Source organism: Melospiza melodia, chromosome 15 (genome assembly GCF_035770615.1).
Source record: "Melospiza melodia melodia isolate bMelMel2 chromosome 15, bMelMel2.pri, whole genome shotgun sequence".
Classification (NCBI taxonomy): domain Eukaryota; kingdom Metazoa; phylum Chordata; class Aves; order Passeriformes; family Passerellidae; genus Melospiza; species Melospiza melodia.
The window spans coordinates 4,707,357-4,724,145 of NC_086208.1; the positions used below are offsets into that span (position 1 = coordinate 4,707,357).

A 16,789-nucleotide genomic window follows, 5' to 3' on the forward strand; every position below is an offset into this window, starting at 1 on the left:
CTAATCTGCCCTCATTTAGGAATTATTTGAAATGTATTAGCTGCTAATATTAAAAAAAAGTCTTTTAAACCCCCTCCACTTTCTCCTACGTTTCAAAGTATTTAGTTATTAAAGTTCATTCCTCTTCTTGGTTCCTAATGATATTTTCCCAAAGCTTGTATCAGAAGTGTTCTCACATGGTTGTGGACTGAAAGTGCTAAATGCTGCTACCTGATCCAAATAAACTATTAGTACAGAATTTTCAAAGAGAAAAATAACTGAATCTTTTATGGGTATGTTTGGAATTTTTCTCTAAATCAAAATGGTTTTGCATTCATATCTTCTTTAGTTGTAACAGTTTTAGTAAAATAAAAACTTAAGATCCACTTTTCCAGAGTTTAAAAAGGAAATAACTACTGGTGTGAGGAGGAAGTTTAGAGAGAACAGGGCACAGTGAAGTTTTGAACAAGCATCATTTTGACAATATCTTTTTCAACTGTCAGAAAGAAATCCTTTCTATCCACAGTGGTATCACACATGATATCTCAGTCCTGGACTGAAAGTAAGTTGTTCTGACTGAGTTAAATCAATTAATTGTATTCTTGCATCATACCACTGGGTACTGACCCTGAGTGTTTCAAATCTTGTTCCCTTGATCTGCCAGTCTCCTCGTCAAGCTCTGCCAAGGGCTTTGTACGTGTAGAGCAGCAGCAAACAGACCTAAACATGACTTAGAATCTCCAAGTACCTTGGGCTGGATATTTCCTGTCATGGCATGGCCTTTCACTGTAATTCAATCACTTGTTTTATGTTTGGTGGTTTTTCCCCTGGTATACTTTAAAATTTCCTAGTGTTTTTAGAAATATGCCCTGATACAAAGTGTTTTAGGAAGTTTCCTGCTGCCTCTGTGCACGTGCTCACCTGGAATGAGCAGGACAGCAGTGAGCACAGTGCTGTGTGCGTGCTGCAATCCCCAGTGCAGCTCTTATCTCGTGGTGCCCTGCTGTGATAAGAGCTGCTTTGCTGCTGTTCCTGTTCCTGTTCCTGTTCCAGGGCTGCCTCCCAGCTCTGCTGCACCACAGGGGCACTCAAAGAGACCTTTGCAAAACCAAACCAACCCCAGCTTTGCAGCCTGGCCCTCCTCTGCCTGGACCCAGCAGCTGAAAGGGCAGCTCAGCATCCCCACTCTGAGCTGAGCTCACTCATGGGGAAGGTCACCATGCCCAGAACAGAGCGGGGTCACATCGGAAACCTCTGACCAAAACCTTCTCCCCTGACCTGTGCTGGTGTGATATGAGGTCTTTTTCACACATGGTCATGTCATAATCAACTGTTTAGTGGGTTTAAAAGCATTTGCTCATACTGTACTGTGTAAGAGTTCCTTCTTCCTACTGGCTGAAATCAGTTGGAATGGATGGGAATGTGATGGGTGCTTGTGCTTTCCAAGACTGACTGCAGAATTTATATGAGCTTAAAAAAATCTATTTTTTTAAAGTATTAATTTTTTTTCCCCCACATAAGCAGAAAAAGCAAGGAAGAGTAGGTGGGTTGAAGCTGGCTGTACAAGATTTCTGTCACTTCTTGTAAATTCACTCTTTGTGTATCAGAGACATAAATGTTTGCTCAGGATGTAGGCAGGGGCATTTCGGTGATAATTCCACGAGTTGACTTGGGCATTTTCCACAGCTTGAGCTTAGTTTGCAGTTTTGCTGCAGTCTGTTACCTAAATCTGACATGCAGTACCTTTCATGGGCAGCAAATGGTATTTATTGTCAGAAAATAGCAGAGAGGTGAACCTTGAATGGGACCTTCAAAAATTAAAGGGAAAACCACTGCCTCTGCAGCATTCCAGTTGCTGGGCTGCCGGGCTGCCTCTGCCACTGCAGGGAGATTCTCACCAGACTTCCACCCTGCAGCAGCCAGGATAGGCAGAGGTAAAACTGAAATTGAGATCCACAAACTACACAGGAGCAGGGCAAGTGACACTGAGCAGAACAGTAACTCCCCAGTGGTCTTTTGCTCTTGACCCTGTGGGTTTTCTCTGAGAAGGAAATGGTTGATTTTGAGTTCTGCTGACATAGGAATTTGCTCCTCAGCTTCCTGAGCTGTAGCCACATTTCTCTTCACAGGGAAAAGCAAGGCACAATTCTTCCCAAGAGTATTTCTGGGTTTCACATTCTCTGAACCTCAGAGAAAGGAAAAACAATTCTTATCATTTGCTGTGCCTGTGTTTGTGCCAAAGTAGAATGCAATATGGTGATTGTTTACCCAAGGTGATGGGGTTTTGTTTCCTTGGCCTACCAGGGCCAAGTGTGTGTGTGTGTGTGTGGGTGTGGGTGTGTGTGTGTGGGTGGGTGTGTGTGTGTGGACTGTTGGTCATGAGATTCTGGACAGTTGTGTGCAGACTTGAGTGCTTGGCAGATTCAATTTAGATGTAATCTAATATAGTGTAATATAGAATAGAATAATATAGTATAATAAAGTAATTAATTAGCCTTCTGATATCATTCCCTCCTTGATCAGGGCTGCCCTGCAAATACTCTACTCACCCTCCTCCCTGGCATCCTGGACTGCTCATGTGTTATGTATTAGGCATTCTTACAGTCACAGCATATTGTTTGGCTCTCTTCATGTTTTAATGCCCCCCCCCGATTGCACAGATCCAAAGTGATGGCTGCACAAGAGCCTGCCTCACTTTTGCAGGTGGTTTGCTGGCTGGCAGACTCATGGCACACAGGGAACAGCCTTGGAAAGTCTCAATTCCAGTCTACAAAAAGGACTCTGCTTGTGCTTATTACTTCTGTTTTATGTTGTCTTCCTAATAATTTGGTTAAACATTGTTCTGAGTGCAGTTCAGAGCCCCAGTGCTCCTGTGCTAGCAGAAGGAGAAAGGAGCCAGCAGACAGATATGCATCACAAGAAAAACCATGACAAAGGCATCCATTCAGGAAATCAATATAGAACAAACTTCTGGAACACCTCTGTGATGGGGATAATAAGAAATGGGACAGGAGGCAGCAGAATCCCTCACCAGTTTTTAATGGGAGCTTGATGTGGTTACATGACACAGGTTTGAGATGGCAGCATCCCTTTGTATTTTCTCCATATGACTTCAGACAGCAGCTAAATCCATAAATTAAAGTGGCTTCTCCTTGGGAGCCAACAGAGAGGCCCAAGTGAGGATTTGCACCTGTCTTTCAGAAGGCACAGCACTGTTGCCATGGTCCTTCTGAAACATGACAGATAAACCTGTCAATGGTGAGATCAGATGTTCCTCCAGTCCCCTACTGAGCAACATTACCTTCACAAGAGAAACTGGAAGAAAAATGAGGAGAAATAGAATCTTACAAGTAGAGGATACTTCTGTTTTACACAAAATAATGGTCTGAGATTATTTTTGTTTCTATTCCTCTTTGGTTCATCCACTTCCAGTTTCCTTCTCTGTTATAAGAGGTCTCCTCACCTTCTACAAGTACTGTGAGCTCAGTCCCAGACCATGGTGAGTGAAACTGAAACAGCCCTGACTTGCTCAAGCACACAGATAACTGTCCACCAGGTCTTACAGAGCCACTGGAACCAGACCTGCTTAGTTAGTACATTAATTTATTTTAAAAACTATTTGTCTTCCTCCTCCTTGTCTTAAAATGCTTAGAATTGTTTCCTGTCAATTCTGAAAAGGCACTTCATGAAAGTCACTGCTGAACCTATGCTCCCTTTGTTACTGGTCACCTGGCACATGGGGAAGGGTAAAACTTCAAGAAATATTCCCAGAGTCTTGCTATAGAAGGGGAATGAATCAAAGATTGACTTCACTTCTTAGTAAAGATTATTTCAATATCTACATGTTACCAATTCCATTTCACAAGAGATCTTTGCCACCTAAATGACAATTTTCAACATATCCTATTACTCAACATGATGCAACATTCTTACACTCCATTAGTGTCTGATTGAGACACCCCTGCCACAGCTCCACACCACCTCCCATGTGCTGCCTGTACAGGGAAGGGGGGTTGCATTTGAATCTCTTTCTCCAGCTGCTTTATGTGGGGCTGAACCTGGTGGCACGAGGACTCCAGGCTGCAGGCAGTGGCTGTGGGCAGGGAAAGTTCCTGTTCCAGAGTGCCTTCCCCTGCAGAGCTCCAGAACCACAGGGCTTTAGGAGACTCTTCTCCTCCTCCTCCTCCTCCTCCTCTCTGCTTAGCAAATGCACCTTCATTCTCCACCTCCAGAGAAAGCCTTTACCAGGTGAGAAGTTTTTCATCAAAGCCCAGCTTCATCTTCCAAAACAGCACCCCTACTTCCAGTAAAGCTGTGTTTCCCCCCAAAAAAGATTCTATCAGAAACCCACATCCTAACCAAATGTTCATCCAGGCTCTTGCAATGGCGGGGCCCTCCTTTCCTTCTCCTGGTGCTCCTGGGGCTCTTTGTCAGTCCTGGTTTGTTCATAACCCTTCAGTAATTACAGCACCTACTGCCAGGAGCATCAAGTGATGAGACTCACACCTCAGAGCTGCTGACCACCTATTTTCCATTTTTGTCTTTGTCCTCACCCTTTATTTTTATTTTTCTTTCATATTAGGAATGCATTAGGCCTGGACAAATTGAGAGCAGCACAAAATAGCTTCTGGATTTGAAAAGCTCATACATTAAAGGAAAAAAAGCTTGTGTTTATTTATTCATTTTCTCTGAATGGAACCACAGGAGTTGGTATCTCTAAGCTAGCCTGAGCTGGTACATTTTCACTTAATTCCAAGACTGTTACCTTTCATTTCAAGCAAAGATAAAGTTGCATGAGGAGCTATGGAACTTTTCAGTTCCTCAGTCTTGTTCAGTGACATTTTCCCACCACTTTAAAGAAGTACTAAACTCTACGTACAGTAAGGGAATAATTCTCTGGGGAACTGAAAAGCTATTGGGATCCAGATGTGTATTTTCAATGTGGGCTTTTTTCTTCACCTTGACACCCTGAGCAAGGTTGAGTGATCTCCATGCAGAGCTGTTCCCCTAGCCCTCACCTCATCTCAGCCCCAAATCCCCAAACTCCTACTGAACAACACAGCAAGCTTTGTACAATATTGAACTCTGGCTGCTGAGAAAAGTTTTATTACAAAACCTAGATTAAACTGGAGATGAAACCAGTGTTTTCTGTGCTAAATTCCCACTGGAAAATGAAATGAGATAAGGGTCTTCTTGAGCTAAAGGAGCTGAAATATAACCAAGCAGCCTGACTTGCCTTCCATGCAATGAGTGCTACTGGATTGAAATTCCAAGTGTTCCCTTGTGCCTAGGAAGCAGCCCAAGTTCAGTGTCTGCAGTCAGTGAAGAAAGAGAGGCAGCTCTGCAGGAGTGGCAGGAGTGTCAGCCCAGGGGGAGGAAAGGGACAGGCTGTGAATCACCCAGTCCTGTTGAAATGAGATTCCTAGGGACATTCTGAGATTCACCCTGGAGAAGCTGTGGTGGGAGGAGAGGCTTAGGGGTGGCACTGCTCAGCCTGCAGAAAGGGGCTCAGTGTGTTTAAATTCCTGTGGGAGGCAGCAGGGGAGATGGAGCCAGTGCAGGGGCACTCAGTGACAGGGAAAACGGCAGCGAGCACCTGTGGAAATTCAAGAAGTCCTGTTTAAGCACAGGAAGGTTTTTGCTGAGAGATTGTAGGGGGATACAGTATGGGTAAATGAAGGTGGTATAGAATGTAATCTTATCCCCCAACGAGTCACAGCTGGACCAATTACTAAAGATTAGGAGCAGGCCTGATGTCAACAGGCCACACCTGTAGCCAATAAGAGCAGTGGTATAAAAGAGTGGATTGGTGGGATCTGCAGTCAGATGGCTGCTGCAAGGACCATGAACAGTCACTGCTTAGAGGAGCTGCCTGTGGGGACATTGAGGAGGTATGAAACTCTGGTGATATGGAATCCTTGCACTATAATACTATAATGATAATAGATCTCTTGATATATAAGACAACAGGAGGTGGTGAGACACAGTGTCAGTTTGCCCAGAGATGCTGTGGAGTCTCCACCTGTGGAGATGCTCTGAGCTCTGCTGTGACTGGCCCTGTGCTGGGTGAGGTGAGGCTGGAGATGCCCAGAGGCCCCTTTCAGCCTTGGCCACTCTGTGACTCTGCCTCAGAAAATGCACTCAGTGGGCTGTTCTAACAGGCCACAGGACACCCTCTGATCTCTGAGTGAGGCTCCATTTCAAGGTAGGTGTGACAAACACTCTTTAAGTGGTGGTGGTTAGATGTAGCTGTGTACATGTGGGCAGAGTCCATGACTCACCTATTCCATATTTAAAATACAGACTCATGGCACACTTAAAATTGGCAGAAATAAGAATCCTCCCCTCCCCTGAGCCCAAGTAAAATCAATCAACTTTTGCAGAGCAGAATGGATCAAAACAAACCAGATACAGCTGTGTAAAAATATTAATGAAGTTGTCACAGTGACTTAATTCATCAATCAACCAATTTTAATATTCAAACCTCTCAGTTGTAACTTGGTCATCAGAAAATTATAATAAAGTGTACTTAACTGTCTAATTATTTCAGTCATTGACCCAAAATGAACTCTCTGTTAGTCCATTCATCTAGTGTTAGTTCATTTGAGCTTCATTTTAGCTGTTGTGCTGCTCAGAAGTGACTTGTGAAGCACCAGTGTTTCCATAGCCACAATGACTGCTCAGGTTTTCTGCTTGTAATTTCTTCTGGCTTCAATGACTGTTGTGAAGTTGACTTCATCTCCACAGAAGAAGCTGCTCTACTCTTTTTTTTTTACATGCAACTTCTTCCTCCATTTCCCCAGCTGCTCAGGGAATGGAATCCCTGAGGCAATGAGAACCCGTGGAGGGGGGGCAATCACAACAGTCATTGAAACCAGACGAAATTACAAGCAAAGCAGGGGTGCCAGGCTGGAAGGTTTGCCAGCCTCATCCCTGCCTGCCCAAGCTCAGCCTCAGGGTGCTGGGCTGGTGGAGCCTCCCCAGCTCCAGTTCCTCCCAACAAACCTGCCCAGTATCACTTCCTCCTCACATACCTGCTGCAAACAATGGGCCCTGCAAAGCTCAGCCTCTACAGGAAAGCAGGGCAGCTCCTGCTATAAAAACACTTCCTATATTGAGTAAAACAATTGATGCTGTATTTCTTCAGCATGTTGCCTAATAAGTTTAGGAAATAGCTTTACTGTGACTTTTATCACCAAAGACCTCTCGTTCCACAGTTAAGAGTCTCATCAGAAGCTAAATTATTTGTGAAGCTAATTACATCTTTTTTGGCATATATAACAGACCATTGTGTGAAAAAGCTACAGTAGGAGTTGAGAGGCTCATCTAGAAAGTCAGCTTCACACTGAACCTGAGGTTGAACATGGCCTGCAGTCAAAGCCAGAGACATTGAGCTTACATCTTTGTAAGGGTCCCTGCTCCTGGAGCACTCCCATGGCTCCCACTGCAGTGTCTGACCACAGCCACAGCTCCACAGGCAGGGATATGAAAGGAGCAGCCCACAGCAGGGCAGCAAATCCCCCCAGCTCATGTTCAAGGCCTGCTTCATGCTTGCTGGCCTGCATCTCCTCCACACTTTTGTGTGTGAGCTGTGAGAATTCACAAGCCCCAAGCTCATCCCACAGCTGAGAAGGAGCAAGTATTTCACACTTCAAGCACTTATTTTTAAATCCTAAGTACCTTAGGAGCCCATGACACATTTTCAGAATTGACTTGGCTGCTTGAGTTTGATTCAAAGCTGTATGAAGGAACAGATTTGCTCCCACTCAACTCTGGGCACTTTGGAGCCTGCCCCAAAACCAACCAGCTCCTCTGGAAGTTTCCCTCGTTCCCTGTTCCCAGGTGGGTATGGCAAAGCAGGAAGAGGTGCCAGTACCTTCCTATCTCTTGGCCAGAATTGGGTGCATTTCAGGGGCTGCAGGTTTGAGCAGCAGGTTGGAGGGAGAAGGAAAAGGCAATGACAGGAATTGCAAAGGAAAAGCAACAATGAGTGTGAGACCAGAGAATGAAAAGCCGCTCCGTGACTGAGGGGGAAAGATTTTCTGGGATAGTGGTTTTTGTAACAAAAAAAAATTACTGTTGCTCTGCCTGCTAACATTAACATGGAACATGCTGGTGCCACACACACACTCCCCTTTAGCATGGGAATTTCCTCACCTGTCTCATGTAATGCTAGAGAAGACAGGTAACATCTGCCAGGCTTGTACAGCAGCCCAGCAGAATATAAATCCATCAGCAACTGCCCTGCACTGGCTATCAAACCCCATCTGAATTTCCATCTCATTAACATTTTCCAAAAAATAATATCAGAGGATAGAAAACTTCTGCTAAGAAGCACATTTTAGTGCAGACTTTGAGCAACTGTCCCTTAAACCATTACAGTATGGAGTATATAGAAATAAAAAGTGTAATTTAAAAATACACAGGTTTTTTGTTTGGGCCATGCTACAAAGAAAATAAAAAGAAACTAAGTGTGGAAGTTTTAGTATAGGACTATCACTGCTACACTTAGTTGGAAAAGAGAGGATAAAATTTAATGAGGAAAAAGTTGCATTTTTCTGGAAGACAATTCTGTGAACAGGGAGAACTTTGGGGAGGGATTCTCTGCTAGTGGGGGAGATCTCCTGCTTTTAGGGTTTCTTTCCATATTTGACATTGAGGCAGGTCCTGAGGAACCCCCTGCTTACTCAAAAGTTTCCTGCTGGTGGAGCAGGGGGCAGTGGCTCAGGGACAGCTCGGCAGGGTGAGACACGGGGAGGGTGCAGCAATCAGAGCTCAGGGCTCTGTGCTCAGGCGCCCACCAGGGCCAAACACCTTCTGGGTGTCCATCAGAGAGTTTCTGTCCACTGTACAGACCAAATACAGGAGAGCATTGCTCGCTGAAGCAAACCACATGGATACATTTTCCTCTCACAACAGAACCTTATGAATGCAGAAATATTTGCTGATCTTGTGATCTGGGGGGCATGCTGCACGCTTGTGCTGTGTTGTGCAATATCCTGTAAGTTTTCACTTTTAAAGACTCACTGGATAGCTATAGCTTCTATCCTGCAAGCTGATAGATTTTTGCCCTCCTAATCAAGCTGAGCAGTACATTTCCAGCCAAAAAATACGAAATCCAAAGATGCTTTCCTTTAAATAAGGTGTTAGCTTCAAAGCTAAGCAAGGATTTGAGTCATGGTAATGTGACTAAGCACAGGGCAGAAGTTTAGGGAAGAAGAGCCATGAAGAACCAGCCTGGCCAGATTGTCAGCTGGCATTAATCACCCTCACACTACTGCCATAGCTTGATTGATTCTCCCTGAAGACCACGGCATTGAAAAGTAACTACAGCAAAAGTCCCAGCTCTAAAAGTCAGGTGGATTGTTTTCCTGGGAAGCTCAGCAATGCAAGAGCTGGAGCTCCCAGGACAGCCCTGGCCCCCAGCTGTCCCACCCTGTGCAGTCAGAGGGTGCAGAAATGAGGAGAATCTCACATAGGTGTGGTCATGCACAGTTAGTCCCAACATCAACAGCGACTTTCGTATTTCCTCGTTGTATTTTTATTCTTTTTAACTGTTCAAATCTAGCCCTGCAGTGGGGGTGGGGAGGGCTTCCTGGAAGTGCCCAGAAGATGGGAGTTCACTGAAATGTGTTTTTGCCTCTGCCCTTCTGTTTTCTACCAAGAGAGGGTTTACCCTGAAGCGTGGGTGGAGAGAAGAGAGCACAAGCAGAAAGAACAGCCAGGTAATGGCAGAAAAAATTCATATAGCTTAATGTCTTTCTTTGAGTCAGTCCTTGATGCTGGATAACTGATTGCCCAGAAAAAGGGCAACCACATAACATCCTGTTTACTCAACTTGTGCAATGATAGAATTTTGATTTTGAACTTTCATTCTCCAATTGCAAGAGAAACTCAGATTATCACAGAGAAATTACTAAAGTCCTTTTACCTCGTAACTGCAGGGAAAGAGCTTGCAAACAGGAGACCAAAAGGATTCTCAAACAAAAGTTAAATAACTGGTATGGAGCAGATCTCCTTGTTTCAGTATTTGCTGGTTTTAGGTCAGCTGTGAGGGTTTGGGCTGAGCTGTGGAGTGTCACTGCTGGTCCTTTCTGATCTGTGCTGCCTCACAGCTCCTGGGCTCTGCATGCCTGGGAATGCTGGTGGGAGTCTGCAGGGAGCTGAGCAGGAGCATTGTGCTCACAGCTGCTGGCTCTGCTCCTCACCAAACAGGAGGGAACTCAGCCTATAATTAACAACAGCTCACCTGGGAGCCACCTGTAGAGCTGAGGACACTCACGGCAAGCAGGTTTTTAGCACTGGGACACAGACAAATCCATGTCCCTTTCAAAAGAGGCTTCTGGCCCTAGCACAGGAACTGGGAATGTCAGTGGTTTTATGGGGACTGGATATAGTCTTTACACTGCATCCTTCTGCCCAGGATCAAACACACCACTAAACACTATGTTTTTGCTTGGAGACAAGTTTGGACTTTTACTAAACTAAATTGAGAACATAGAACAGCATTAAATTAGTTTTAAACTATATATAGAACCAAGTTGGATTTTGTAAAAATTTAAAATACAGATACATTGAATATAGGAAACACATAGTAAATGCTCACTTACCCAAAAAGCATCTTTAAACTGCAGCTGGGTCATTATTATTGCTCTGTGGAGGGGTAGGAATCCTTCAGCAAGTCCTTTGTGGGGTGAGAGTGGCAGCAGGCAGAGCTCTGAGCCTTGTCACTGCAGCCCAGCCCAAGCAGAGAGTGCAGCACATCCACAGACCTGTCCCTCCTGAGGCCAGGCTGGTGCCAATAGCATGGGGCTGTCCCAGGCAGCTCAGAGAAATGACCTGTGGCTGTGAGGGACAGAGGCCAAAAGAGCTGTTGCTCACACACACAGACAGGCTCAGCACCCGCACCCCAAACCTGTTTCTCTTCTGGTAAACAGTTAATATTGAAATGAGGAAGCAAGGAGATGTCAAATGGTGTCAGGCTGCTCCTTGCCATGGGTGTGTGTGAGCGGACAGGAAAAAAATAGAGGGGAAAAAAAAAGGCACTAAGTTCAGCAATATGATTTGATCAGCTGCAGGAAGAGAGAGGACAATTACAGTGCAGAAGAAACCAGCACAATACAAAGAGACAAGCTCTTCTCTAATGCTGTGGTCTTGCAAAGAAAAAGAAGCTAAAGAAACCTGGGTGCCCCATTTCTGCAGCACCTTCTGGGGCTGGCAGAGGCCCATGCACATGGGAAGCTTAGCTCAAAGCTGCATTTTGCAGCTGGAAAGGCTTTTCAGGACTCAGGTTAAATTAAGAACCTGAGAATTGTGCAGGTGTCTGCACAAATTTAGATACCTGGATGTCGATGTAGAGAACAGTCCTGATTTGCATGCCCTCACATAGATGGTCATATGAATATGCAAGATATGTGGAATTTAGAAGTAAAACCCAAAGTCTTGAAAAAGAAGAGAGCTAAGAGTTTGTTAGCACCAGGACCTGAGTGCAGCCTCACAGACCAGTGAAGGAGCAGACCACACTCAGCACACTGCTGACACCAGGTATTGCAGGCAGCTCCTCAAATCAGCTCCTCCAGTTCTTATAACACAGCTGCAAATACCTGAGCACAGGGTAACACTTCTAAAGCTTCCCTGAAACCCTCTCCAAAGCACCTGCCCTCCAGGTGAGGTTGCCTCTGTTCACCTCCTTAGGATGTTTTAAGCATTCTTAAATACTCACCTGCATTTTTGGGGTGTAGGAAAAGAAAAGAAAAATAGTCCTGTGGTGGTTGCCTGTGTGAAAGCTGTCTGTCCCCACCAAGAACACATCAGGACTGACTGATTTCCAACTGACTGACTGACACTGCTCTGGGTGCTGCTGTCCCCTGCTGCTCCCAGCAGCAGCCCTGGGCAGATAATTTCCGAGTGAGGAACTCTTGCAGCTTCCCTGGGCTCCAGCAGGACTCAGGGCTCTGCTCAGAGAGCTCTGCAGCAGCTGGGGGCTGCAGTTCCCCCATCCCGTTCCATGGGCAATCTGTAGCTGCTGTTTAAAAGAATTTGCAATGTCCCTTCCTGATGGTCTGAGGAAGACAGGGAATGTGCAGGGACTTTGTGAGGGAAAATGAAGTGCAAGCAGAGGCGGGCAGACGAGAGTCTGCAGGGTCAGAGGTGCAGCAGGAAGAAAGCGTCATTGCATGGGAGTGGGAGAAGAAATGTGAGGATTCACTTGCTTTTTTCCAGAAGGAAAAATTCCTTGAAAAAATGTATTTTGAGGGCATGGGCACTAGTCATACTTGATCTGTATCCAAAAAGAAAAGGATCTTTTTAGAGTGTTTTATCTCAGTCCTTCCAAACCCAAATGTTTCCTGTTACTATTTCCAAGTTACAGCTGTGTTTTGAAACCATCTTTGCTGCTGTTGGGGTTCATAAAAATAAACTGAGTGTGTTTTAGCCCTCTAAAATGTTACGCTACTTTCCTGTTATTTTTAGTTTGGCCTCCAGCCACAAAGCCAATTATTTGACTGAACCTCACACTGGGCTGAGCCTGCATCCATCCCACCCAAGAGCTCTGGTGCAGCACCGTCACCTCCCAGCAGCTCCCAGCTCTCTCATCAGCATGGGCAGTTCACTGTGCTGTGGGTTACAGCTGATATTTTTGTCTGATGTCCAGGAAGAATGATGAGGAGGACTCCATCTTATCAGAAGGCTAATTAATTACTTTATTATACTATATTATTCTATATTGTATTACACTATATTAGATTACATCTAAACTGAATCTGCCAAGCACTCAACAGTACAGAATCTTGTGACTGTCAGCCGACAGTCCTGACACACACACACACCTGGCACTGACAGGCCAAGGAACCAAACCACCATCACTGTGGGTGAACAATCTCCATAGTGCATTCTACTCAGGCACAACACAGGAGCAGCCAATGAGATAAGAATTGTTTTGATCATTCTGTTCTCTGCTTCTCTCACTGCTTCTCTCAGGTTCAGAGAATGTGAATCCCACAGTGGGTGAGCTCCTCAGAGCAGCCCAAAGCAGATCCCCAGGCCAGGTACTTTGATGAGCTGTCAGAGCAGCTGGTGTGAGTCCCAGCCCTGGCTGTGATGAAGCACATTTGGGTTGATTTGGGTCTCTGGCCCAGGCCCTGGTGGTGCTGGGTTATGTTCATGGGGTGCTGTGCAGGGGTAGCCAGACTTTGCAGGGCTTTACAAGGGGACACAATTCTGTATCCCCTCTACTCTGAACAGGAACAGGACATCAAGGCTGGGGTGGCTAACAGCTGGCTTGCAGGCCTCACAGTTATATGATCCCAATGTTATAACTTTGTGAAAAATGCCTATTTTATGATTGGCTTTTCACAAATATTAAAATGAATATTCTATGTGTTATGTTAGAAAGTTATGCTGTATTAATTTTCTTAAGTAGTGTGTTAAATATAGTTTTATACCATAATGTTAAAATAGAAACTATGTAACTATGTAAAAAGGTAAGATACTTTTTTAAAGAAAGGACTTGCAGTGAGATAGCAGCCACAGGGCACCTAAATCTTTCAGAGAAAGGAGTTTATTGCTCTCTTATCACAAGAAAGGAACTTCTTCCTGCCTTGCTCAGCCATGAACACGCCGTTAGGATTCAGAGGAAGAAACTGACACTGATCAGACAGCATCCTGTGTTTGAATGGAATTTATGCATCATGTATGAGGTGTATGAATATGCAACAGGTTATTGTTTTTAAGGGTTAATCCTCTGTTAATGTGTATCCTTTTTCAGGCTTATGTTGCTCAGAAAAAGGTACCCAGACATCCATAACTCTTTGTTTCTATTGTCTCATATGGTCCTAATCCAAATTGTCCAGATTATCATTAATTATATTGCTATTTTTATAACCATTTTATTAGTATTAAACTTCTACAATTTTATAAACAAGTGATTGGTGATTTTCACAAACTGGAACGTGACTAACAATGTTCATGATGTACCCAGAGCGCTGTGGGCCGCTGAGGACACGAGCAGTGATTGGCTGGCCGGGTGGGTGGTGACAGGATCAGCCAATCAGGATTAAGCGCACAGACCGCCAGCGCCATATTGGAGAATGGCTCCAGCCAAGCCGGCGGCTGGGCCTCCAATCTGGGGAGCTTTGTGGTGTTCCTGGCTCCAGCATTAAAGGGATCTCAGCCTGACCTGACAGGCTCACTCAGAAATCCAGCAGTGCCAACAAGGAGCCTGAAGTGGAACTCTTCCCTGACAGCCACTGCCCCTCCTTCCACCCCTGCTCTCAGAGGTGTTCTGTTTGATAGCGCCAAAACCACAATTCCTGAGGGTTTTTTCCCCCAGTAATTAAATTGTTTGGCAATAGAATTGAACTATTGCTATTACTATTATGAATGGTACCATTTAAATTCATTCCGTAGTAAAAATTGAGGATAAAAACATTAATTCTTCAAAAACATTGTTTTAAAAGCCCTCAAATTTTCTTATTCTTGAGAATGGAAGTTTCATTTAATTTTAAATTATATACTACTTTAAGCAAAGCTTTTTATCAGGGATTTGGGTGGCAGGTTTGGATTTGAAAGTAGGCAAAATATGAAAATAGCATCTACAAATATTTTTGTGCTCATCCAGGACGCCGAGCAAGAAATGTTTCTGATTTTGGGGAGTTTGATCAAGTAGAAAGTAAACCTTTTATTCTACATAGCAAGAGGAAGAGGGAGTCCATGAAAAGCATTAAGGCAGAAGACAAAGAAATGCTGAATACTCAGATAATCCCAGTGTTGAGATGGTTGTAATTGCCAGAAGTCCTTGGGTGTATTGTGGTCCCTTGGAATGGTGTTTGGGAAATGCCAATGGAGACTGAAGGCACTGGTGCAGTCCTTCCCAGCCTCCAGAACCTTACATATGAGATACAGCTTCCAAACATGTCCACAACAGCCCAGCCCCATGTCCATCTGAGCCCCACAGCCTGGGGACAGCAGCAGCAAGGGAACCACTGCCAGAGGAGAACCATGGGAATGGTTCTCCTAAAATGGACACAATTCAGCCACTGAGCTGTGCCCGCTGTTCTCATTCCATGCGAACGGATCTCCGAATTTCCATGGAGGCAATGTCAGGGCCTTGCAAATTATCCCAAATCATACCCATTAAAAATGTTGAAATCACTGTGCCTTCTGTGAGGAGCCAGTCTGTGTTCCCATGGAAACTGAAACTGCAGCCTCTGAACACCTGCCTTGGTTTGTTCCAGCTGCTCTGGGCCATCGTGGCTGTGGCTGGAGGCTCCAGCATGGCCCAGACCCCACCCCAGGCTCTGCTCAGCCATGAAACCCAACTCCCTCTGCTCCTGTTAGAGGGAACTGCTGGAACAGCCTTCCAAAAGCACTCTCACAGTGCAAAACAGTCCTGCTGGCCTTCTGCTTCAGTAAAAATCCATAACTGATAGAAAGATTGATTGCACAGGCTCTGTTCTTACCTCTTATCTAACATTTCACAGCAGTTTGTAATAGAGACCATCAGTGAAAGGTGGACCCTGTTCTGCTGTTTTACCCAAGAGAAAGATCATCAGCCTCTGCCATAATCATAAAAAACATGAATGGATTTCCTCTAGAATTAAATAGTGATACTTTGTATATAATAAAATTGTTTGTATCATAGAAATGTGGGGTTTAACCCACAGGTTAAACCCTATGGGTTTAAGCTATCATTACCCCTGAAGTTGTTTCAAAGACAAACAAAGGAAAAAGGGAACTGTGGAGAAGTGCAATGTCATTGGGGCCTTGAATAGCACAAACAGGACTGGGTTGTTCTTGGGGGAAAAGTAGAAGTACTTTGTGAATGAGAAAATGAAATTATTTGGGTTTTTATCCCCCTCTTGTTGTTATAAATTCAAGTACCTTCTGGAAGATGTTTTTAATATCTCTGACACCTTTTGAATGCTTTATCAACACACTAGCTTTCTCCATGCCTTAATTCAAAGCAAATCACTGCTCATTTGCAAGTACTGCACATTCATTAGCCAAGCAGGCAATGCTGGTGCTGCTGAGGAGGTTTCTATGTCTCAAAAGGACCCTTGGATCTGTGTCCCAAACCTATCAGCAGCAGGTCAGCCTCTGGACCAAATGCCCCTTCTTCAGCAGCAGTGACTTGTTTTAGCAGCATGGGAGGCAACACTTCAGCTTCCTTTAGCATATTTTAGCCAATACTCTGCATATGTGCTCATTTAGAAACATCACCATAATATATTTTTTTGTTTGTTTTAATATTCCTGGGCACTGGACTTATTAGACTTCATTTTTTTAAAAATCAGATCTCACCACCACTATAGCAGGAGCTGTACTCATATTCCCAAGGAACTGACATAAAAAAATATGGGTAGAAAAACATCCAACCACTAAAACTGGAGAAGTGTTTTGAATTTCTATTGCTATGATATCTAAAAATATAGTGTATGTGGTTTTGCTTTGAATCAAAATTTCTAACCTTCTACTGACACATCAGCACTTACCCCAAAAGGAATTCCATTTGTTCTGAGCATAATTAAGAGGTGGTATCCTGGGAAAAAAACAAGGCAGAACTAGCTGCTTTTACTCAACAGAGCTGGGAGGAAGGAAAACATTGGTCAAGGAGAACACTGTGAGAGCATTACCAGTTATTTATAAAGGAACTAAAAACCCTAACACATTCCACACAAGCTCTTCTGTGAGGCTTTGTCTTTGTCTGGAATACTCAGCTCATTTCTTTCCAGGAGACAGAAGGGAATATCTGGACTTTCCTACACTGAACCTGTAGTGCCATTAACTCTTATTTCAAATAATCACAAAATGG

At 44.4% G+C, this 16,789-nt stretch overlaps 1 protein-coding gene across 3 annotated transcripts in view; it reads right to left on the reverse strand.

Annotated features, from left to right (window-relative positions):
• PSTPIP1 (proline-serine-threonine phosphatase interacting protein 1) overlaps positions 1 to 11,808 on the reverse strand; it is a 49,544-nt gene extending 37,736 nt beyond the window's left edge. The window contains exons 1-2 of one of the 3 annotated variants that reach the window (XM_063169465.1): positions 11,702 to 11,808; positions 10,590 to 10,824 (exon numbers count right to left, since the gene is read on the reverse strand). In XM_063169465.1, the coding sequence (XP_063025535.1) occupies positions 10,590 to 10,622 (33 nt within the window). In that variant the 5' untranslated portion in view covers positions 10,623 to 10,824; positions 11,702 to 11,808. Of the gene's footprint in view, positions 1 to 10,589; positions 11,039 to 11,701 lie in introns of those variants that run through there. The other 2 variants (XM_063169466.1, XM_063169464.1) reach the window with 2 other exon arrangements.
• Between the last annotated feature and the right edge of the window lie 4,981 nt (positions 11,809 to 16,789).